General features: G+C 38.9%; 1 protein-coding gene across 1 annotated transcript in view; it reads left to right on the top strand.

Annotated features, from left to right (window-relative positions):
* gjd1b (gap junction protein delta 1b) overlaps positions 1-21,604 on the top strand; it is a 31,226-nt gene extending 9,622 nt beyond the window's left edge. The window contains exon 2 of the mRNA XM_088012116.1: positions 12,902-21,604. Within this exon, the coding sequence (XP_087868242.1) occupies positions 12,902-13,751 (850 nt within the window). The 3' untranslated portion in view covers positions 13,752-21,604. The remainder of the gene's footprint in view (positions 1-12,901) is intronic.
* The last annotated feature ends 4,026 nt before the right edge of the window (positions 21,605-25,630 follow it).

Genomic DNA, 25,630 nt, shown 5'->3' with positions numbered 1-25,630 from the left:
CCGCTGATTTAATCCGGATTACAGCCATCTTTTTTCTCTTTCTGTAGTTCCCTCCTTTGACCAGTCCTCTCCCCCTCCTGCCGGAGGAATGCACCCTGTCCGTCTGTCCTGTCCGTCTCTCTTGCTGCTCTTTCTTCTTCCACAAACCTTTTATTTCACCCAGAAAGCCAGTGCTCCTAAAGGCAGGTCCAGCCGATGCTGCAATTACCTGTAATTCACTATTTCTGTCAACACACAGGGAACAGTCCCTTAGAAAAGATGCATAAAACCCAGATTTAGATTTTATATTCCCTGTTATTTTACTGCCATACATGTTGCCAAGGTAGCTGCAGTGTCTGTGATTGTCATGGAGACCTTTGTGCACTTGTGCTTTTGCACTGAAAGGAAAAAATAAAACGAGGCCAACCCATTCTGTCGTGAAAGAGAAAAAAATTCTTCATCTGTTTCCAATTTCACTTGTTGGTGTAACAGACAAACAAAAAAATAGATGTACATTACAAAAACGGTAAAACGCTTAAGTTAACAACACCAGCATGATTAAAAAGCTGATGTCTTTGTGTCTGCACTGGAAAAGCTGATGGATAAAGTCATAAATTACAGTCAGGTTTGTTGAAACCATGTTTACAGAACAGAAGAAAAGTATCTTTTTCCTACACAGATTTATATTTAGCTCACTGCCCACTCACTGCATAAATTGTAGTAGTTTTTACAAATATACTTATTGGCGGAAGGGACATTTAGATTCCTGCACCTATGAAAACAACCAATATTTCAGTGCACTGATGAGAGCGTGGTGAAAGTAGCCTTGACATTTTCCATTCATAAATTTTCCATTTATGAAATAGTGTTTTCTTTACAGAGATGCTTTTGTTGTTGTTGTTGTTAGACTAAAGCAAAGAACAGAATGAAGTCATCAAGACCAACATGCTGTAGCCCCCACTAGTAATATCTTCTTAAAATAGTTCTTGGTTATTTTTTACACATTGCCATAATACTTCAGAGACCACTTCAGGGTAACGTGGATGTTTTTTTGCACAATGGGAAGAAGTCAGAGTACCTGGGGAGAACCCACGCACGCATGGGAGAACAAACTAAAAGTAGAAAAACTCCTGGCTGGACCGACTGCACCACCATACGTGTCAGTTATGTTAAAATGCAAATAAGCTATATTTTGTTTTTTATTTAAAAATAAATTTAGATTGTTTTAAATTTGTAATAGTGAAACCAAACCAACAACAAAGATTTAAAGTTCAGATTCCATTTAAATTTGGAAGTGGGAGTTTTTAAGTTCAATAAAAAAATCAACATGCCCCATTAAATAAGGGGCAGAAATAAATTGTTTGTTTGCAGTTCTCACACGTCACACGAGTCAGTGTGTGAAATGTATACAATACAGAGAAGTACTTTGTTCTTCTTGCTGAGGATAATCATAATGAAGACAGCAGCGAGGAGAAGTTTTACAACTTGTTATTGGGTTACTGTTGAGTAGAAAATGCATCCAATTTTATTCTGTAAATTCAAACACTCTTGAGCTGCATAAGCAGTGGTTTGGACCCAAAGGAACTTTCTGTCCCCAAAAATTGGTTGTTAGCTTAAGCACAGGCTGACAGTGAATGTGCAGCTGCTCATTAGTGAATGAATTTTGCATTGATTTTCTCTTAAAAGATCAGCAAAAAGGGAAAAATGCCATTTAAGCCTTCATATTCCCAATTAAACCTATTAACACTGGCTGGTTTGTTCAGTTTGTCATCTTAAAGGAAAGGTTTTTATAGATTTAGTCACTTTTGGCAGCGTGATCCTCTTCAAAAAAATGGAGTAATGTTTTTTTATTTTGTTTGGGCATGACTGAGAAGGGTCTGTATGTGTGTTGTGAGACGGATAAAGGTCTTTCAGCAGGGAAGAGTGCAGCCTCCTCACTCCTTCTGTCACTGGCCTGAAGCACCGGAACACCCCTTCAGGTTGTGTGTGTGTGTGTGTGTGTGTGTGTGTGTGTGTGTGTGTGTGTGTGCGCGCGCGTGCGTGCGTGGGTGTGTATGAGTGTGCATGAGAGAGAGAGTTACCTCCTGTGCGAGGCTTGATTCAGTTTGATCCCCAGTGCCCTGCAAGAAACGATCTATTGATAAATCTTGGCACAGGAACACACAGACTGACAGATAAAGAGAGGGAATGACAAGTGTCACTCCATATTTGATCTGACAGGATTAGATATGTCAGCACTGTTGGTGTGTTGCAGTTGGGACAGATGAAGGACTGAGGGGGAAAACAGTGAGAGAGAGAAAAAACAGAAGGAAAGAGACTAAAGCCACGACGGGGCTGTGAAGGTTGGATTAACTAAATATGGAGATGGAAAAATCTAATGATGGCATGAAATGAAAAGCTGCTACGTAAAAATGCTAAAGTTGGCATCTTCTCCGACAATTTAGGGTCTTACATTTACATTTTGCCAGGTGTACGGATAATTTTGGGCTTTAATGTTCTCTTTAAAACCATTTTTAATCTGTTGAACCTTCTGTTGTTAAAAAAAGAAAAGAAGTTTAAGTTTTCCAACATTTCTTCAGCATTTTGGTCAATCACTGAAGGATTAGTTTGGATTTGAGGTTTTTTAATTATCAGTGAGCTTTTTGGGAGATAAAAACTCAGGTTTACACTATATTGTACTTTAAAGAACAATATCCACTCTGCCCATTCCTGATTTTTAGTCATAAAGCAAAGAGTTAAGATGTCAAATATATACCAAATATTGAGAAGAGGTTGATAGTGGTGTGATAAATCACAAAATGTTTGATTGTTATGTCCTACAATAAATCATTCCTGATCCAACAGCAAAAACCAAAGCGGAAAAGTGAGTAGGAAAAAAAATGAAATATGGATGAGCATGATCCAACGAGGCTGAGTTTTAACTTAGATGAAATGTTGAAATATCTAATTACCCTTCTGTGTATTAATATTGCAAGATAAGTAGCTAAAAAGGGATGAAAAAAGGCCGTAATTAGTCCATCTTCAGTTTGGAAATAGATTTGTATCAATTTATGTTAGAGCATTTTCTCAGGTTACAACAACGTCTCAGTCTGTTTAAGGGTTAAGGTGTAACATTTCACTGCTGTGTCTTTAAGCAATGGCATGAAAAAAATGCCAGGTGGCTAAAACATATTTATTTAATGCTAATTTGGAAGAGCATAAAAATGAGTTAAAAAATAAATGATCATTGATTCCCCACTAACCCTTATTGATAATAACTCAGAAATCCAAAGTAACCCTAGTTTTTTTCTCTAAAGCATGTTTTATTGGTATGATAAAATGTTTAATAGTTATACATAAGCCTGGTTGCACAGTGAACTGTTAATTCAGCTTGATTAAGTGAGGCTAAGTGAGGAAGATACACAAGTGTGGCTGTAAAAGAGATGCAACATGAGAGGCTCGCTTGGTAATTATCACAGAGACGGAAAGTAGAGGCTGAATGAAAGAGGTTTAATTATTTAATGGCAGAGACCGCCAGCAATGAGGCAGTGATGGAATGGAAAGTGACAGCAACAAAAGCTGAGGTTCTAAAAAGGATTAGCAGGTTACCGATAACACGGAGCTTGTTTATATATCCTGAACCTGGAGTGACTCTTTCGGCTGCACAAAACTCACTTCAGGTGAAAGTTTGTTGGTGGAACCAGACATTTAAAGTTGATCTTTTTTAAAATAAATGTGTTTGACACTGAAAAATAAATAAATAAATAAATATTGCTTTTTTTGGTGGATCTCTAAAAGGGGGTGAGTGTGTTCTGGTTCCCCCAAACTAAATCCCATCTTCAGAGAAGTCCACACAGCTGATCGATTAGCCCGTGTAATTTCATCGAGCTCTTTGGGCTTTTGAAACAAATTAGCGTGACCCTCTCTGAGACACCTCTGCCACGCTGTGACTGCTGCAACAAATCCGCCGCTGCTCTTTAGTTGACTTAGCTCCTCGTTGGCACACTTCGCTATCCTCATTTTCGTTTTCTGCCCCTTGCCTGTTGCCGTGGCGACTAGCAGAAGGGAGCTGAGTGGAGGGGATTGAAGTGAACGGGGGTAGGGGGGAGGATAGCAGCTCTCCCATCACCCATCTTTTTCATTTGCTCTCTTATTTGTCATAATCTCCACACTCTCGCATCCTTCACTCCTCAACCTCATTCTTCACGCCGTGTATCTGCGCCCTTTGCCTCCTCTTTATCGTTCAAGTTCTCCAGCCGATCCTGGTGTCATTTCTTCATTGATTATTGTATTTGGGCTCATGGTGACCATCTCAACCCTTGTCCCTGTGCTCTAAAGAACGCTGAGCTTCTTCAGTGTGGACACTATGTGTCTCTTGAGGACACTACCACAATAAGTGTGTAACTTTTCAATATGCTTTGCCTCATTAAACCATAACCATTACATTTCGTGGCATCTCTACATGCTGAGAAACACTCTGCTCTCGCCACACGTTTTGCTTCACCTTTTTCTCGCTAGCTGCTAAGCAAAAGGCGTCCAAGGTTTCTTTGTTAAAAAAATAAAGCATAGTCGAGGTAATAGATCTGTGAATTGCATCTAAACTTTTTTCGGGAACTAAGCAAGGCAATGTTTTTGGCATGATTTGGGTTCCTCTCTGCATGCAAATGCGAGGGAAACACTGGGGGATTTCTCCTGTCAGATTCCACAACTATCATTATCTCTTCACATCACTGTGCTCGTTTAATTCTCCCACAATGGCTCGTGTGTCCGTAATACCAGCTTTGAGCACGGTGGGGCAAGATCTTTGTCGTCGGATAATGAAGAAGACAAAAGCTGGCGGGTCAGTTGGAGGAGAGGAGGCGTTTTTCGAGTTGGCATAGTGTTTCCGCATAATCACCGCCGCTTGTGTGCTAACAAAGGCAACACATTAGTGAGCGGGAACAACAAACGCTGTCTGCTGTGAACGGAGCGTGTGAGGGTGTGGAGACGTGTGCTAAATATAAATTGTGTGTCACTCCTTTCAAGTATATTTATAAAAATGGATTGGTCAGACTTTACAACTACATTTAGGACTTTTGATAGATTTTTAACATTACTTTCTGATCCTAAATCTGTTTTTTTTTTCTCATGATTTAGGATCATTGAACAAAAGGATGCCAGCAAAAAATACAGTTTAGTAACAAGTATTTCCCTCCTTATAAATTTGTTTTTGCATATTTCATATCATTGCACAAATTTTAATATCAATCAAAGATAAGCCGAGTAGATACAGAATGCAAATTTCCATTTATGGATTCATTTATAATGGGTAGCTTTCCAAAGCCACCTACTCTTTGTGAAAAGTGCAGTCAGTCTAAACCTAATTACTGCTGCGGCCACTCTCGTGTCAACAGTTGCCATTAAATGTTTGTGAAAACTGAGTCGTAGTGGAAAATAACTGGCTCACTTTACTTTGTAGAATAATTTTATTTCAGACACTTTGGAGTTTTCAAAAGACAAACTGGCAAAGTATTTTAATATTGAGTCACAATCTTAACTGGATTTTAGTACAAACTTTGGCTTGGCCACTCCAAACCCTTCATTTTGTTTAATTTGTTTCATTTATCCTGTTGAATAACCTCAGTGACATTTGGACTTAAGATCAGGAAAAAGATTTTCTAATAGAGAGCAGAATTTATGGTTTCATCAATTAAGCTACAGTAAGCCATGTCATGTGCAGAGACAAACTGGCAAAGTATTTTAATCATAATGAGAAATTACAAAAAAAAAAAAAAAAAAAATGCAACGATAACAGGTTGATGATTGCAGCATGGCTGAGAGAAGGTTAACAGGGAGGTAAAACAAGCTAAACCAGAAAACAAGCATACAGAACAGAACCAGTGAATATGTAAACTCATAAAGCAATGAATTGATTTACGCTCTGGGTGTAGAGCTCCAGTCCTCCTGGATCAGTGTCCCGCCTGTTTTGGTGCTGCAGCTTCGACTCAGCTGATTCAAATGGTCTAACACTCAGCATGCCAAACTCCAACACTGCAGGATTGTGGTACGTAATGCAGGCAGTTGCCGTACAGGTGGACACACCCGCCAAGTTCCTTCTCCTCAGTTGACAAAATACATTACCAAAAAGAAATTAGCATTTGTTATGTTCTTCTTGGTCAGCAGTGGTTTTGATGTTGAACGCCGTTTCAGCTCAGCCTCTTTCTTACTGGTGAATCATGAACTCTGACCTGAACTGGAGAATGCTTCCACTTCTGGGAGGGTTTACAACTTTTCTATGTTTTCTCCGATGGCGGATAACTGTTTTCACTTTGCTTCACCGGAGACCTAATCTCTTAGAAATATCCTGGTGACCCATTCCAGACTAATAATTGTTTCTCTTCTGTTCCTAAATTTCCCCAGGGACAGGACGTTGTTGAAGATCTTATAACCTGCTTCATGTTGTCAGATGGGTTCTGTCAAGGGAATTTCTTGGTCATTATTAACTGAACTAAATAATTTAGTTAATTACTGGTAAATCTTGATTTAACAAGCAAGGAGGTTCTTTTTTTCTACAGAGTCATGCAGGCTTGAAAGGCTTTGTTCCTCTTAGAGAATCTTCATTTAAAAACTACTTTTTGTATTTACTCAGGTTCACTTTGTCTGGAATTTTAATTTGTTTGATCATCTGAGATATGAGTGACAAAAAAAAGCAACAATAAAAGAAATTTGTAAAAGGTCGATAAGATAAGCAATACAAAAAAATTAGATCGTAACGCAACAAGAATCTGCAGATGTTTCTGTTAGAAAATCACTATGACAGTACATTGTGTTCATTATATGAGCAGGGGACGCAGCTGGCTGCAAACTTTCCAGTTAAAGATCTGATCCGAGCAGAAAACAGTTCAGTTGGAAGCAATTATTCTATGTAATACATCAACCCCACTTTTAAATTTGCTTACTCTGAAAGTGGGTAAATTAGTGAAATAAGTCAACTTTTTGTTTATATTCTTATTTACTGAGACGCATCAGGATATTCTTTGAAAAACAATTAAAAAAAGATTGGAGAGACACGCAGACGGCACGATAATCTACAGCTATGTGATTTTAAAAAAAAGCACACACACACCACCTACACACACACTCCCTTTAGGCCGGCCATAGATTACACAGAACTGGGTTTGCATGGGGATGCTATGATATAATTAATTTCCTGTGTTTAGATTTTCTTACATTGCTGGTTTTTCTGTCTAACCCTCGGACTCCGTCCCAGTACTGGCAGGTTTCTCTTTTTAGTTTAAGGACAGGATGTCTGAGCAACACTGGTGGTTTTGGTTAACTTTCTAATCTTTTTATCCTAGTTTGGAACTAATTAATCTTTGAGTTTTTTGGAGGTTTGCTCTTATGACTGATGTTTTGTTTCTCTGATTTGTGTCTGGCCATGCAGTACTGTAGGTTCTCTGCACATGTGCTCATTTCTAGCAATACACTCTGAGTTCTGCATTGTCAATTCTCTGCACACTAAGCTCCTTAACGATGTCACAACAAGGGCAAAAGCCTTTTCAATTTTTTTTTTTTTTTTAGCATTTATTCTTTCATTCCCCAGCCCCCACGGTCCCCATGCCGTGATTACAGGTGGGCAGATTGGTGATGACAAGTTTTTGTTTTTCATTTCGGCAGCCGCCACTGGTGAGCTGCCGCTTTTGATGAGGGTTACATGTGAGCTGCACGCCACCGGATTAACTCTGCCCTTCGACTTTACATCTGTGCCGCACAAGTCTGGCAAAGCCACTGCGCTGTTGGTAGATTACCCTTCAAACAGCCAAATGCCATCTAATGATTATCTGGCAGCGTCTGAGGTGCAGCAGAGTTGGACTCCACTTCCATCTCAGACTAGTTCCTGTGGGATTTACACAGAAATTTAAGTGGTCCTTACTATTATTAATTTCCAATCTTCACTTTGTTTTTCCCTTTTACACTTTTTTTTTTTTTACCGTCAGAACTGCCTTAATTCTTCTCTGCGGTAGATTCAGCCAGGTGTCAAAAACATTTCTAAGAGGTTTTGCTCTTTGCTGTCAGGATAGCATCTTGCTTTTGCCGCAGATTTTTCTGCCGCGAATCTGTGTGTCAGAGTCTCCTACTCCACCACAATCACAGAGATGCTGCATTAGATTAAAATCTGGTGACCATGGAGAATGTTGGAGTTTATTGGTGCATTACCCTGCTGACGGTAGCAATCATAAGATGGGTGCTGTCGTGTTAACGAACGGATAGAGATGTAAAGAGATGCATGTAAACCAACTAGTAAATCTTAGTTGATTAAAAGGGCGTCAAAATACGCCAGATAATTACACTACCACATCCTACCTGAACCACTGATTAAAGGCAATTTCTAGATTTTAATGGATATCTCAGGTTTTTAAAAAAAAAAAAAAAAAACACTTTAGATCTGAGAGAACATTGTGGATGGAAATCCCAATAGATCAGCAGTTTGTGACATACTAGGACCAACCCACCTGGCAGCTATAAGCATTCAGTTTTCAGTCATATACTGTAAGTCCTAAGTTCTGGTAGATAAAACTGAAAAATGTATCATAAGATTATCAACTGATAAATATCAGTCATTATTGATTCATTATTTTTTTAAATATCTTAAATACCACCAAAACGTGTGGTGTTGCCTTTCCTGTGTTATCCACAGCTTTCACTCCTTTGATTTTTACTTTTAAGCAGTTAAGAGGAACGTCAGCAAAGCTTGAAACTGACGCTTAAGCAAGCTACTTGCTACTTGTTGCTAAGTAACCAAAGAGTGAGTTAATTGATGCCACCAACCTTGCTTAGCTGGCCTTGAGAAACTGAGTGGCTGAAAGCCTTTCCTCTGCCTACATCCCCCAGAATGCTTTGCAGGTTTTGCTTGGAGTTCAGGGAACTTATTGAACATTCTATCTACTGTATTATCTGTTGATATTGATCACATGTCTGTTAAGATATATATTATTATCGATCCATCGGCCAGTCCTAGTAAATCTTTTGAATTTCAAGTCGTTTTCAAGTCTAAATGTTTTTAACTCACTTCAAAGCTGTTATGTGATTGACTAATTAGCTATTTGAGATAACGACTGCTGTACCTAATAGAGTGGCAGGTGAGCTCACGGTTTATGTGTCATTGTAAAAATGCCAGCTCAAGTTAATCGGTTTTAATGACTGATCAAACTATACATTTATGTTAATTGTGGGGATTAGTTAAAGAGAATCTTTCAAATTTCTTTAAGACTCAGCTAAAAGATACCCGCCCACAAGAAGTTTAAAACTAAATGAGTCGTTGTACAGTGTGCAGTCTTGCACTATTCTTGGTCACATTATTAGACAGTCAGAAAGCTCATTGGACTGCTAAAAGCCTCCTATCTGAAGTGCTGTCTCGGCATAAGACTTGAAAAATGAATGAGAAATGAATAAAGTAAGGAAAGAACAAAGAGAAAGTTGTCTGCCGGAAAGGTAACAGAGTAAAGAAGGAAGATAAAACTGTATCCCATCTACTAACATTATGGCAGCATAAATGTGCAGATGCATCAAGTCAGAACATGTCAGGTTATGCTCCGGTAGACTCAAAATGCACACACGCACACAAGCTGAACTGAAGTGAACCATTTTGGCATCAATAATCTTTTTGTCTTCCCCAGTAGAAATAGTAATTAATCTGCAAACAAGTCGCCTCAAACTCACTTGTTGCCATGGGACTGCAGGCAGAGCCTCTTCACAGCAAAACTAACAGCCAACAAGTGGTGCTGTATTTATGCATGCGGTGTCTTTGGAGTCAATTAAGGCTCCAACTTTAATGAATCCAAACTGTGGTTGCTATGCCAACTGGGCTAAATGTTGCTCAAAACCCTAAAATTAGAAAAACAGATACGCCATCATTCCTTGTTACCTGTAAACACTCTTCCTTTTGTCAGATAACAGAGTTATGAGGACGGATGACGCAAGCTGAAATACTGGTAACTGTCCTTCATTTGGAGTGTTTTCTCAGACTGATAAATGAGATTCGAAGCTCTGCTGATTCCTATCAGGAAAAGTATGTTCAGAGTCACACAATGACCCTCAATCTAATTAGTTTGGGTTTTATTTGTTTCGTCTTTTTCAAGGATTTCTCCTTCACTTCCATATACAGAGTGTACGGTTCATGCTCCTTGTTTTCCTGTGTTTGCTTTGTGAATATTTTTGTTTTTACGGGAGATTTTACAGTAAATCTACAGGTAGGCCTCTACCTATAGATAGGTATTCTCACCATGTCTTTGCATTTTATTCTGGTGTTTGTTATCAGATCTATGCAAATAATTTTTTTATGAAGTCAAGTTTATTTGTATTCAAAGTTCAAATTGCTTTATCCTATAAAAACATAAAACTGTCACCTTGGAACCAGCATAAAATCATACATTTCGTAAGATAAAAACTCAAAATAATCAAGAAAAAAATCATCATAAAATACACATCAAATTTATTGATCAATGTTCCAGTTATTATGAATAAAAGCCAACTTTCAAATGGGTTTTTATCCTTGATTTAAAGGAATTCAGTGTTTAGACTGAATGTTCAATGTTTCAGATTAGTTGAGTATTAAAACTGAATGCTGCTTCTCCGTGTTTGGTTCTGGCTCTGTGGATGCAGAGCAGACAAGAACCAGAAGATCTGAGTGGTCGGGAAAGTTGATACAACAAATCTTTAATGTTTAAGAAGGTTAATAAGAAAGAAACAGATTCCAAGAGCAACACTAAGTGTTTGATTATAGGTGCTGCATTGCCTCCAACCTACATTTCTTGTGTAAATAATCATCATCTCCTGCCCATGCAATGAGTTAAAGTTCACACATTAGCATAAATAACGTAAATAAATAATGCTAATGTTGTTATTTATGCTAATGTTATTTATCATTAGCATAAATAACATTTTGAGTTTGGATTTGATTAGTCTCCTAATCAAATCAAATCAGCAAGCTGACCTGGATTTATACTAAGATGTTAACAGAATTACTTGAGATAAACTATGAACTGCTTACAAGTTTTAATTAAAGGTCCATTTGAAAAATAAAATATTATTCCTGTTAAGAAAACGTTGCAGTGTACAACGCTCTGCTTATAGCTGCTTGTCATCATGTATGAATGTATATTTTATGGGTTTTGGACTAGGAGGTTTTTGTTGTTTTGTGGTTTTTATCTTAATTTCTTAGATAAGAGATGGAACAAACTACATTTTTTTGTATGTTTCTATGACATTATGGACAAAAGTATATCATTAAATGGGGGATGATAACACACTTAACAGGTCTGACCATGTTACACAATAAGCTACCAAACTGGCATGCAATCAGAATACTTTAAAAGACCTCGGCTGAAGGCGTGATTATTTTTCAACAAGTTATTTAGCCCTAACTGCTGCAGTGAATAGGCTGTAATTTACTAAACAACCATGTCAAAGACACATGCTGTGATCATTGAAAAGATGGTCTGTTCCAGAGGGGTCAATTTATGGGCATGTACTGTATCAAGCAAAGAAAACATAAAAGGAATGATTCAAGACGTTAATAAAAGCTGGAAGGATAATGGGGAACTTTTATCTTTGCAGTAGAAATGTGGATGAAAAAGAAATTAATCTCACATTGCAAAATAAAAATCCCAAAAGAGTTACAATAAGGAACTGTGACTAAACAGCTGTGTAGCCTTAGGAAACAATTCTCTGAAAAAAGGATTCATTTTGCCAGAGAACACACAGATTCAACAAGTCTTGATCCTGAGCGCACGAAGTGATGCTGCCATCATGCCTTGTGCTTATGGAGCCTGTGGGTGCAGTGCTATGATCTGGGGATGCATTTGGTCAGGATAGGTTAAGCAACACTGTGTGCCCAAAGAATGAGGTCAGCTGACCATCTGAAGACACTGAATGACCAGGTTACTCAGTCAAGGAATTTCTTCTTCACTGAAGGGGCATATTCCAAAAAAATAATGGCAGAATTTATCTGGCTCAAAGTGTGCGCGCCTCGAGGAGCATAAGACACAATTTTCACACATGAATTGGCCACCAAAGAGTCCAGACTTTAATTCCACTGAGACTCTTTGGGATATGCTGGAAAAGAATGTGTGCAGTAGTCTAAAAGTCTAAAGTAGACTACATCTTCTTCAGGTCCTGCCTGTCCTGGTGTATCCCAGAGGTTGGTCTTAGGTCCTATTGCATCGTCAGCATTTGAGGTTGATGTTCAGGAAGTAAAGCATGTCATTTAATTATTATGCTGATGACAACAAAATGTAGTTTGTCTTTAATTTGAATGCATCTGCCCTTCTGCAGCCTTTACTGAATTGCCTTCATGAAGTAAAAGACTAGTTGACACAAAACAACCTCACACTCACACACCCTGAAGTACAATTAATGCATGTCTCTATTTATTCAAATGAATAGTAACACCCATATCTACTAATACTTAATAGTAGAAATCTGAAATTTGAGTTAAATTTCAGAAGCAGTTTGTCTCAAAGACAGCAATAAATATCACATTACTGTATCAAACCATTCCATTTTAATTTTTTAGTATAAAAATTGTAGAAAGAAATATTGGATAATAATATATATGGAAAATTATGGTAAGAAAAACATTTCCAAAGCATAAAAACATAAACAAGTATTACTGGTACTTTTGTTGTTTTGTTGTGTTAAAACTCTGAAAATCTTCTAAAACTACCCACATTTGTATAGATATATTATAGATGTATAGACATATACAGATATATGTGCATTTAAAATCATTAGCCGATTTTAGCCAAAGTTTTGAAGAGTCGCTGTAAAAGGTCCAATGTGCCACTTGCAGCTCCGGACCTTCAGGTTGCAAACTCCAAGTGAAGATCCTCTGCAGAAAAATGTTCTTCCTAATGAAGTAAATGTATCTGACTGCAACAACTTCCTCTGTGTGTGTTTCTCTTAGGATCTTGCTGACGGTTGTGGTGATCTTCCGTATCCTGATTGTGGCCATTGTTGGAGAGACGGTGTACGAGGATGAACAGACTATGTTCATATGTAACACGCTGCAGCCAGGCTGCAACCAAGCCTGCTATGACAAAGCCTTCCCAATCTCCCACATCCGCTACTGGGTCTTTCAGATCATACTGGTATGCACTCCCAGCCTGTGCTTCATCACCTACTCCGTCCACCAGTCAGCCAAGCAAAGAGACCGGCGTTACTCTTTCCTCTATCCCATAATGGAGAAGGACTACGGCGGACGGGACGGGGCGCGAAAGCTGCGCAACATCAATGGTATTCTAGTCCAGCATGGTGGCGATGGAGGGGGAGGAAAGGAGGAACCCGACTGCTTGGAGGTGAAAGAGATCCCCAACGCTCCTCGGGGTCTCACCCACGGCAAGAGCTCCAAAGTTCGGCGACAGGAAGGAATCTCACGCTTTTACATCATTCAAGTCGTGTTTCGAAATGCACTGGAAATCGGCTTCCTGGCAGGCCAGTACTTCCTTTATGGCTTCAGCGTGCCTGGGATTTTCGAGTGCGACCGCTACCCCTGCCTCAAGGAGGTGGAGTGCTACGTGTCCCGGCCCACGGAAAAGACGGTGTTCCTGGTCTTCATGTTTGCCGTGAGCGGTATCTGCGTGGTGCTCAACCTGGCCGAGCTCAACCACCTGGGCTGGCGCAAGATCAAGGCCGCCATCAGGGGAGTCCAGGCCCGCAGGAAGTCGATCTGCGAGATCCGGAAGAAGGACATGGCGCATCTGTCCCAGCCGCCCAACCTGGGACGCACTCAGTCCAGCGAATCCGCCTATGTCTGACAAAAACATTGAAAATAAAAGGAAAACGAGAGGGGGGGTGGGATGGTTGATCAAGAGGGAAAATAGATAATGCATTTGGTGTCAAGCAAGGCAATCAGTTTTCTGTGATGGTGGAAGAAAACAGAATGTAAAATGACCAAAAGTCTGGCTCTGCAGCTTTGAAAGTCAAGAGAAGGAGGCAGAGGACTAAGAACATGATAGTCCAAACCAGGACAAAAGGTTTTTCTCCACAGAATGGACTTAATTAACACAATGGTCTCATGAGAAGATATTCCTACCATTTTATATGTCTGTCTTTTATAACTAATTACCTTCTATCCTCTGTAATGAGAAAAATCCAACCCTCATGGGGCCAGAGAGAGAAGAATGAGGGGAAAAAAAGGGTTTGAAAGAAGATGGTGATGATGTTCTCTTGGGAAATTGGAAAATGACTGAGGTGTGTGATGCATCTGATGGTGCTTTTCATCTGGACTTCATCAGCTTCCCTTGAAAGAATTGAGGGAAGGGGGAGGGGGGGCAGGACAGGGGACGGGACGAGGAGGAGGAACGGCAACATCATTAAAAGAGGAACGGAAGAACTGTCAGGGTCTTGACAAACCCTAAAGCTGCTCGAGGGGAGGGGGGGGATCATCAAGCTGTGTGAGAAACATATAATACAAAAGTGAGGAGTGAAGAGAGGAAGCATTTTTCCTTTCCGATCCTCTCTCCGTCAGAGCCAGACTGAAGCCAGGAGAAACAGAGCTGCCTCCGAACATTATGTCTCGCCTCTGCTGGAACATCGACACAGGCCAAACCGAGAGAGAAAGACTGACGATGTTTATGCTTTGTCTCTTGGCAAAAGATGATTTCAACACAAACACAGCGACTAGCTACCATAAACACTCTTTTCTTCACCTCCTCTCCACCTCCCTCTCTCCCTCTCTCTCAGCTGGCAGCTATAGAGACAGGGGGCAGGGAGGGACGCGAGTGACAGAAATAACCCCTGCTGCTTTCCTGCTGCATAAACTTTGAAGAGTGAACAAATGGACAGACGGATGGTTAGTTTGAGTCTCTCCTAAAGCACAAACCATACAATCCTCCCTCCAGCATTTCGGCGTGCTAGCAGAAAAAAAAGAAGAAAAAGGAGAGAAGGAGAACTAATTGGGGAGGAGAAATTCATCACCTTATTATAACTTCAAACTATTTTTTTTTACAACACAACACTTAAAATTACATTTTTGCTTTCAAAAACAATGGTGCCATCCAGATACTTCGATATTCTCTAACACTTACCTAGAGTACGACCTGGTTATATTATTTATTCATTCATAGCATATCCAAATAGATTTATTTATCTTTGGCGACAGGTTGGATGAGAAGTTTATTTCAAACCTACAAACTGTTTGTCTCTTTTCATTTTTTTTTCCATGTGAAGCATTTCTCACTGGTCTGGTTGATTCATGAATCGCATGGGGGGTGGGACGGGACAAGTTGGCAATTTTTGTTATTAAATGCTGAGAGGATGTGCAGCTGATTTTTACTTTTTTTTTTTTTGCTACTCTTCAGACTAAATCTGAAGTGAGTGCAGATCAACAGCACTTGTATTTTTCCAACACATAGCCTTGACGTTTTTCTTCCTTAAAATCAGCTGCCCACCTTCAGGGCACTTAAGGCCTGTGAGCCATTTGATAAAGGCATGTTTACATGAAGCAGTGTTTCTTGAATGATCAAGCTGTGTAACAGTTATGTAGCTTCTCTCTAAGGGACCGTGATGTTTTTCAGTCTCAGTGGATTTAATTTAGCTTCTTTTTTTTTTTTTTCCCTGACTGGATTTCAGCATGCATGCAGAGTTAAAGAAAATTAAGGGAATGATATGAAAGACAAGGAAAAAGATGACAGAGAGTGGTGCACCTTGTTTAATGCAGACAGGAGGAAGAGTGGCAGACTGTGGGAACCCCCTGTTGGGATGATGATTGTGTTTCTGGGCCCTCACAGATATGCGCAAATGCATAATTTAGAGTGCAGAGCAAACACTGCGGGAGCTGAAGAAACCAGATATAGAGACAGTTCAGTGAACCTTACATTTTATATTCTAAAGAAGTTTTCAGCCAGGACGGTGTGCTTCTATCACTCTTCAGGGTCGAGCCTTCGCTGACTGAGTCAATCAAATGCTCAAGTCATCACCTTCTCCCCTCGGAGCTTCGGCATCCCATCTTAACACAGCGGATACCCTTTAGCCTCACATTTCAACATGTAATGTGACCTACTTCCTTCAAATGGTGGTGCGTTTAAAGTCCAACAAACGCTTTAGAAATGTAAGATACTAGACACGTTTTAATTTTGCTTTCCACTAGTTACTTGATACATCACAGCCTGGGTTAAAATATACAATTTAAATATGTTCAACACATGTTAGAGACTTTTTACAAGCAGGGACAGGGTAAGATCATTTTTTTCTGATATAATATATATTGATAAAGAAGTCAACATGTTGAAATGAAAGTGAGTGATATCAGATGTAAACAGCTAAATCTTAAAACAAAATGTTAAAATGAACACTTAAATATGAAATACGTAGTCATGGCCGATAATTCTGGAAGCGATTGCGAAGTGAAACCACCATGATCTTGTGTTGCTGCAGATTTTTTTTTTTTTTTTTTTTTTGCAGATTTTAATTTTTTTTAATTAAAGCTATACTAAGTAAAACAATTTCCTAAATGTTATGATAGCTCTATGTCAAAACTATGTTTCATTTACATAAAAAGATGTAAAAATTTGCTCGATTACATTAAAGAAATACTACTGTGACATTTAGCTAATGGCTAATGGTGCTAACTGCTCATAAAAGTTTCTAAAATGATTTTTAAAAAGTCAACTGTTCTTAATTTCTTTTCACTAAAATACTAAACTCTTGTATTAATTTTATTATTTAGACATATACAGTTTTGTAAATCATTTTTTAAAGTATTTTTCCCTCAAAAAGCCACAGAGTCAACAAGAACAACTAATTCAGTTCTAAAGTCTGTTGGGTGCCGATATGTGCCCTTATCCCTTCAATCCAATTCGCAGAGTTAGCTGCACCATAAGTATATATTAATATGGACATGAAAGGATAAATCTGAGAATTATTAATGTTGTAAATAAAAATTTACCTGAAATTATGCACATAAAATGCAGCAGAGTAGTGCCTGTGGGATTTATGTACAAACAGGATAAAAAGCACCAGAACGAAAAAGAAAGACTCGATGTTGTGTGCATCAGGACCCATAAAGCCTGAATTGTAGCATCTCTAAATTACAGTGTTTTCTGAACATTTTAGCCAAAACTCAAAGCGGGACCGCCGCTTTACATTTATCAAGCAACAGAGCACAATTTATATAAAGCACACATTTAAATAAGAAATCAAAATTTGAAGTATATATTTTATGCTCAAGCTAACACAGATCCTTCTCAGGATCTACTCCTTTATGTTGCTAACAAAGTAGCCCTACATGTATCAGAAAGACAACAGTTGGTTTCTGCCAATATTCAGCTGCAGATATCCCCACCCCCCATTGACTCTATTCTCCATTCCTCACCACTGTCATAATCTCCCGGATTCTTACAGGTGATTATCTCCAGATTTAGTTTCCTCCGAGGATGTTTATGGGGCTCAGTGCCATCGGTACAATCCTCTCTGTGTGCAATAGGAAAGGACAATTTCTCTGACATGACATGCTGGAATGTCTAATAATAGAGGTTGGGTTACCTATTACTTACAGTGCTTCTAACGAAAGCCTACGTCGTGACCTCGAGCTTAAAAGCCGAGCCAATGTCCTGTGCTATATGCAGAGTGTCTTCACAGTACCACCCTGATCTAATCTCCACAGACTCCAGGTCAGAGCTAGTCTGAGTCCTTTTTTTTTCTTACTGAATGGCACACATGCACATGCTCAACATGCACTTCTCCTGGGAGAAAAAAAAACAAAATCATAAATATAGATATATATGTATGAATGTAAGAGCTGGCAGACAGAGTTCACTTGTGCTCTTGGGTTCTGTGGTTATGTCTGGTTTCATTCAGGTCCGAAACACAAACATATCCTTAGAGTGAGGAGACAGAGGGCCATAAATGTGTCCTGCTTTTCTTCGGTTTACGTTTATCCAGCGTTCATTAGTGACTCCAGCCTCCTGTGGTTACACAGCCGCGGAGTTTGTCACTCTCACTGTAAAAGCAGTTCCCCGTCAACAGTCTACTACTCTCCAACACTCTGCTTTTCTATTTGTCAATGTGAATTCAATTATGCAACCTTTTTATTCTCATTTGCTTCTCTTTTTTTGACTTGTGGGTTCATTTTGTTGTCTGTTGCTCTTTTTGTGCAGTGGCATATCAAAAAAAAAAAAAAAGATATTTTTTATCTATGTAAATGAACAATTTTTTTTTTTAAATTGTGTAAAATCAAGGGTAGAGAGTTGAAATATAATAGCAGAAAAAGATGTTTTATTTTCTCCCTTGCCAAAGTGATATGCAAAGTTTAGTTCATTTACAAAGATCTTTTTTTGACTGCATGTGTGAAGGCTATTGTAAGCATGTTTCTATGTTTTCTTCTACAGAACCTTTAAGGAAAAACTTTTATAGTCCAAGTTATGGAGCAAGGCTGTTATGTCTTCATGCCAAGTGCATATTTTAAGGCTCCAGGTCGTTTGATCCCTTCTCTATTTTGTTCATTTCGTACCCAACTTTTCCAGGTTCAAAGTGTTGCTATCTAATTCTTAAGATTAAACTCATAGTCTTATGAGTAAGAGATTATATGAATCCAGTGACTATCATCTACCTGCAGGAGGTCACGCAGGAAATACTTTGGTTTGATTTGGGGTGACCAGTGATCAGAATAAATGCAAATACAAAGTTTTCTGAAAATAATACACAAATTAGTTTAATTATATATGAGATTTTAGGATTTTATGACTGTTTTAAAGTCTTTAAGTACTTCAGTATAAAGAAATATAAACACCTGTTATGGGTATGAAATGGCAACATGTCGGTGCAAACTGGTGAGGGGACGAACTGACTCTGAGCTGTACTTTAAACATCCGATTGTTCAGATCGCAGAGTCAGGCAGAATATACCAAAACAGTGATGTTAAAGCTATCTTTCCCACAAAACATAGATAACTTATTCATACAGTTAATGTTCTACTTTGTGGAATTTGCACATAAATATATATATAGATATATATATATATATATATAACTTTAAAAGAGTAGTAGAAGATGTTCTATATTCATAAACCAGTTGCTGAAATGACTTACTGTAAAAACACAGGGTACATACCAATATATAGTCAGTGTAAAGGTAAATGGCTGGCACTGGTAGATGTCAGACACTAGAACATTCCAAGGTTTCGCTTTGAGCACAATCTGCATTTTTACCTAGAGTTTGTAGAGTTTTAGTTAAAGAATAAATCCTCAGTGAAGTACCCTAAGGACAAATTGTTAGAGTACTGTTCACAGACAGCAGACTCAGGAAAGAAAACAGTATTAATCTGTCAAAATGCTGTTTCCACTTCTCACGATATCTTGCACTAAGCCCACACATGTAAACTGTCCTCTAGCCTGAGCTTTTGCTCACTGGTGCTTTTTTGATCTTGGACCCACTGAGACACATTTCCTTCAGTCCAGCTAAGTACTGCCCAAATATATAGGTCATGTAGCAATGGAAGCCTCCTTAAAAAACAAAAAAACACAGAGCAATCAGGCTTTTTCATTTTGACTGTTACTAACCAGTGGGCTTATTGCATTATAGCCTGCAGCAGGTAATGTAATTTTCATCCATCTCTTCGGTTAATTTATACTGCAGCACAGTAGCAAACCATTTGAATCCTCAGGAATGCGGCATAATGAGCTGTCTCATTCATTAACACGGATTGTACTACTCCCTCTACGTTACTCTTTAAGCTGCCGCCAGGAGGACCTTAGATTAATTTAGTAATCACATTATGTAGCCAATCCTAAGGGCTCCCAGCAAGTTTTAAAGAAACGCCCGTCATTAAACGTCAAAGGGCTTCTTATTCATTCCAAACTAAAAAGCCATATTAAAAAAATTTAAATCAAACTTGACTCGTCACATTATTTTGAAAGAGCACAATGTGAGTCAAGATTAATCACAATCATTTGTGCTTGGACATTGAAAAGTTCTTCGTATTTAAATGGGAAATTAGATATCTTGTTTAACGTGAAAAGCTTTATTATGTGCTTTGATTAATGGGGAAAAAAAGGTCATTTAAAAAGCTTCTTTATACAAACATTGAGCTTTATATTTCATCATATTGTCAGACAAAAAGCTCCCACCTCCCCTCTACAGCCCTGACATGCAGCGCCTTGCACAACTACCCTTACCTTGTGAACTTTTTCACATTTTATTATGTTAAACCACATTTTACTGGGATTTTATGTAATAGACTGACAAAAGTAGTGCATATTTGTTAAGTGGAAGGAGTAGAATATGTTTTGAACAGGTTTTTGCAAAGAAAAATCTGAAAAATCTGTTTCAGCTTAAACACAATAATGCTGTGATCTGAAGCGTCCCATTGCAGAGTTGAGGTCACTTTTCTTGCTAGAAGGTGAATCTCCACCCCAGACTCAAATCTTTCACAGTCTAGTAAGTCCTCTTGTTTCCCCCCACCAACCACACCATGATGCTGCCACTACCATGTTTCAGTGTGTGGATGGTGTCTTCAGAGTGTCTCCTGTGGTCAGAAAATCTTCTTCCATGTTTGCTGCTTTCTTATGGCTCTCTTTCAACTGTGTTTTTTCTCTACTTGATAAATGTGCAAAATCAATAATCATCCGTCAACAGGATTCTTCCATCTGCACTGAAAAACTAGAATGGAGCTCCAGCTTAGAAAAATGTGATAATTTACTCAAGTAATTGAATGAAGTTTGTCATATTTACTGTAACTGCATTAATGATCAACTTAGATAAACTCAATTTGGCTACTTGTAACTAATTAATGCAACAGATTTAAGTTCAATCACTTGTTCCCTTTTGTAAATCTTTATGCCACAATTTTTACATTTTTAGTTGTGATTAAGAAATTTTAAGAAACCACCAATCATTTTCCTTCCACTTAACTTGTATGTGCTACTTTTTAGCACATAATTGTCAAAAGTTCAACAGGTCGAATGGTTAAATACGTTACCTGGATATGAATATATTTGCAAGGCGCTGCATACTGATGCTCACAGGCTCAATTGTAACCCTTTCAGCATTCAGGAATCCACCCTCTGGGCTAATCTGCCATCATATGAATTGTGATTACTTTGTCTTTTTACACTAACTGCAGAGGCTGTGAGAGCGCACTTTAAATCATTGCCCAGATCTCACCATCCAGCTTTTACCCTCTGTAAAATCAAATGGTTAGACTTTTTGAGACACTGATCCTAAATATTCCTCAGGTCAAATCTCACCTTTTTTGACCATGACATCACAAACCCCGGAGCACGGTACCTTTGTGTCACACTGTGAATATCGGCGGGATGAAGGCCTGAATGGTTACATGTGAGCAGAGCCGGGGAGCAAAGTGAAATGTGGCCAATATTTGGCATCCTGATAGATGAATATTTAGGATATGTGAAAGAAGAGATAGATTTCAACCCTTGGAAATTACATTTATCTGCGACATCTGCTTGGATGTAAAACTTGGACTGAACACACAAACGATGTACTGCACACTCAAACACTCTCACGCTTCGTGACCTTCATTAAAAAGATTTAACGTTCATGACTGCAGATTGGATAATGTAAGCAACGGACCTTTGTTAAAGGTCCACTGTATATTTCTGACTGGTATACTGTATGGAAAGCCTGAATAAAACCTTGAATGTTATTTCAAGCCTGAGGTGAACTTGTGTCTACTGATTTATGACCTTTACGTGGCAACCAGTTTTATCAGTACTCTTTGTAAAAATGCTCCAAAAGGATTAAAATAAATGCATGTTTTCTTGCAGCAGCACAATTTAAATAGTTTAAGTGGTAAGAATATTGCATGGGTTTTGCCTTGAGTCCCTGCATGGCATCAGGGACTCCTTGAAATATGTGAAAATTTAGATGGAAAATTAGATGGATTTTTAGGGTGCATTCACAACAGGGCTGTTTATTCTACTTTAATCTAATTCGTTTTTCTAGAAAGTCCGACATGTTTGGGGATTGTGAATGGAAATTTGAATTCTAATGCGGACTGAAAACGCGAACTCTGACCCGCCTGAAAACCTAGGTCTCGGTCCGGTTGAAGTGAACTCTGATGCGGTTTGAAGGCAATTTGAATGGGTGACGCTTTAATTTAAGCTATATTTATAGAAACCGAGTAAGAAATAAGGGTGCTACAATCGTGAACTTGGGTCGTTTGTCTCAGTGCCGTGTGAATGCGAACCAGCTGAAAATGTAACAAAAATGTTGCAATTGAACCAAGTCTACCAGACTACGAGGTGTGAAAACACCCTTGGTGAAAATGTGTCACCATTTCATCTTTTTGGCAGGAAACACAAACTCAAATGAGTCAAGGAATAGTTCTCTAGGATGAACATTCTTCCAAGGGCTGTCTTAGACTTCATATAATATTTCTGTCCTAGCAAAGTACTGATTCCAGCTGTAATTTTGTTGGAAACAATTACTAAAGAAGTGTACTCAAGTTAAAGATTGTGTTTTTCTTCATTTTAATTGTGAGGTTATGCAGCTGCAATAAAATAAAATTGATTTAAGGAATTCAGTGAGCTAAGCTGGCAGTGTACGCATTATTTTTATACCAGTGTATGTTTGAGATTGTGGTAATTCCTGCACAATGCTAACAATTATGAAGAGAATGTGAGTGTGTAGGAGTGATGTGATTAAAAAAAGTAAAAAAAACAAAAAAAGAATGAAAAGATCCAGTGGTGTAAAAGGAAACGGAGTCAGGTGACATCAGCTTGTATTAATACAGGTCTAAATATAGCAGACAGAAAGCAGTACTTGCAGAGAGATGTGTGCAGCACAGCTGGTTGGCGTAATGACATTTCTGAACTCAGTAGGTGACTCTGAAACGTTTCAGCGGGATTAAAACCTTTCCACCGTGCCACTGAAGGGAGGACAGGAACCGTATCTGTGTGTGCAGTCGTGTGCTTTTTGTGACCTCCCGTTTTTAGGAACACACAGTTCACACAGCTGCTACGATGTGAGTGCATTCACAAAACACACGGCATGTAGGTGTTTCCCATTTCGAAACCTGCGAGTGTCCAAACCCCATCCACCCCTCTCATGCGAGGTCACATGGTGGCTCCGCTCGACTAGGATTGAAGGCTTGTTGCCACGGTGATAAGCCAGCCGGTAATATCTCTAAGCACAGCCAGGATTAATCTGCGGACAGATGGCTGGCTGCGTGGCGTCACTTCCTGAAACAGGCACATACATGGGATTCATATTCTCCTCCATCGCCATTGTCCCCTTTAACTTCACATTTCCCCCACTACTGTGGAAACACACAAACACACACGTCATCATCTGCCTCCTTCATAAACATGAAGTTTTAGTCGGTCTCATTACCATGGCAAGCATCATGGCCGACCTTGGTCTGCTCCCTCTGGTTGTCAAATCTATGACACCATGGTTAAATCAGTGTGCTTAGCATTCATCACTACAACATAATGATAATAAAACAGAGGGAACATTATTTCATGGGTCAGAGGCTTTACATCTCATCCACACCAGGAGTTCTGGTTTTACTCACTAGACAATTTACAGATATTTAGAGGTGAACATGATATCCAGAAAAACGCTCACCTTTAAGATTTCATGTGCTGCACTCAGATCTGAAGAGTTATGCTTTTCAAGTACCTGCTAAAAATAGGGTTATTTTCTGCACTTCAAAGATATCTCGGGATGCTTTGAGTTTTTTTTTAGAATCACTGTCAAAAATAGTTGGGCACCCAGAAGAATAGCTATGGATTTGGATTTAAAGGAGTATATTATGTAAAAATCGACGTTTTTGAGCTTCAATGTTATTCCCTCATCAGAATCATGCCTGTTTAAGAAATCCTTTAATTGCCTGTGGGAGCCATTCAGAGAAGTCTAAACGTTTGCTCTAAAAAAGCGGAGCCTAATTCCACAAAGGTCCTCCATGGAGCTGTAGTCTCCAGCTGAGCTTCTGCCTCATAGAGCACCCCAACCCCTCTCGGCTCCTTCAGACTAGTGGCAGCAGCCACCTGGTGGAACTGCACATCTGCTAAACTTATCATAGAAACTGCTTCTCAGTCCAACGCTACAAAGAACGGTTAAAAATGGCATAATGGAGGAGTGCTGTTGTGATGATGTACAGAAGGTGGAGTGTCAGAAAGAGCAGGAGCTTCTTTAAGAGACAGAGGCCCAAATCTAACCTGTCAAATTCCTAATTCAAAATTTTTTTAAGTCATGTTTGATATATGTAGAATATATTTATAACTGAAAATGACATAGTTACTTCATCTATAAAATAGTAACCTGTACATGGGAAATACATAATATTGCCCTTAATTTTTTGTACATGAAAACCAGCTACAGGTGTGAGATATTTTTACAAGGAGCGGGCACCGATTCTAATAACAGCCACCGTAGAATTAAAACAGTGAGTTTAGTGGGTTTCTCATAGATGCTTCAAACTGCATCATCAGAACCAGAAAGAGTTTGATGGGGATTGCTTTGAGGGTTTGTGTTAGGTTGTGTAATCAAGTTGTGAAACTGCCAGTGCTGTGTCTCTACTCCCCACAAAGTTTTGGTAAGTTTAATTGAGCTGCAGCATTACATTTGTCACAGACAAACATTAGCAACTGGGTAAAATGTAAGATTTCAACAGAGTTCACAACCTCCAACAAGCAATTGTTTTTCAAAAACCAAAGATCCAAACCCTCTATATGAAGCAAAGCATACCAGGGATGGGTTTTCACCAGTTTATCTTTCACTATGTCACCAGTCTTATGGATTCTTCCATCTGTCTGTGTATATTTAACTATAATCCTGTACATATACGGCAGCCCAGTCATTCATTAACAGTGTTCAGAGGATACAGTGTATCTCCTTGGTTTTGGAGCAAAGAAAGAAATTAATCTTGTCATGTGATTATTTGTCAATAAATCATCAGTTTTTATGTAATTCTACAGGGCACTCACTATGCCCCCTGGGTAGGCAAGTACATTGAGGCCTTTCCTCCCCTTTTTCCTCCAAGCTCTTCTCTAGAGATGAAAATCCTTCCTAATGATGAGTAAACAAAAAAAAGTCTATTAATTTTGGCAAGAACACAGTCAGAAGTCAAACATTTTTATTCTTTTACCCAGGCTAACCGAAGGGAATATTTCTTTTTGGAGGTACTCAGAATATGTTCTTGGTTTCCAACCATATCACCTTGTGGCATTAGGAATCACAAAGGACTGGAGGGATGCTGTCATAGTCTGACAGCTGACACACACCCTGGACAAGCTGTGAAACTCAGAACTGACACACAGAGACAAGTAACCAAGAGTGCGACCTGTCCCATCTTTAGACCAAAGGGACCCCACAGGAAGAACATTCCTCGTACAAGCAGAAATACTCCAGGAGACACACTCCTTTATGAGAACATTTGCAATTGGGTCTTGAACTGAAGCAAACTACAATAACAGATTTACCTTTAAATTCAATAGATTTTGTTCTGTTGAAAGGCTGGTACTTCCAGTTGTCATGATCTGTGTTTCTGTGTGTTTATTTTTGAGTTTTTTCTGTGTTCAGTCCTGTTCCCTGTGAGTCTGTCTTCCCCGTTGATTGTTTCCCAGGTGTGTCTCATTCCCTTAATTACCCCGTGTGTATTTAAACCCACCAGTTGTCTGTTCAACATGTTCCAGAAGGACCCGACCAAGAACCGGTGAGGAACGCTTTCATC

This window comes from Poecilia mexicana, unplaced genomic scaffold (genome assembly GCF_051168715.1).
Source record: "Poecilia mexicana isolate PSO_F unplaced genomic scaffold, ASM5116871v1 scaffold_13, whole genome shotgun sequence".
Taxonomy (NCBI): Eukaryota; Metazoa; Chordata; class Actinopteri; order Cyprinodontiformes; family Poeciliidae; genus Poecilia; species Poecilia mexicana.
This window is presented reverse-complemented; position numbering and strand designations above follow the sequence as displayed.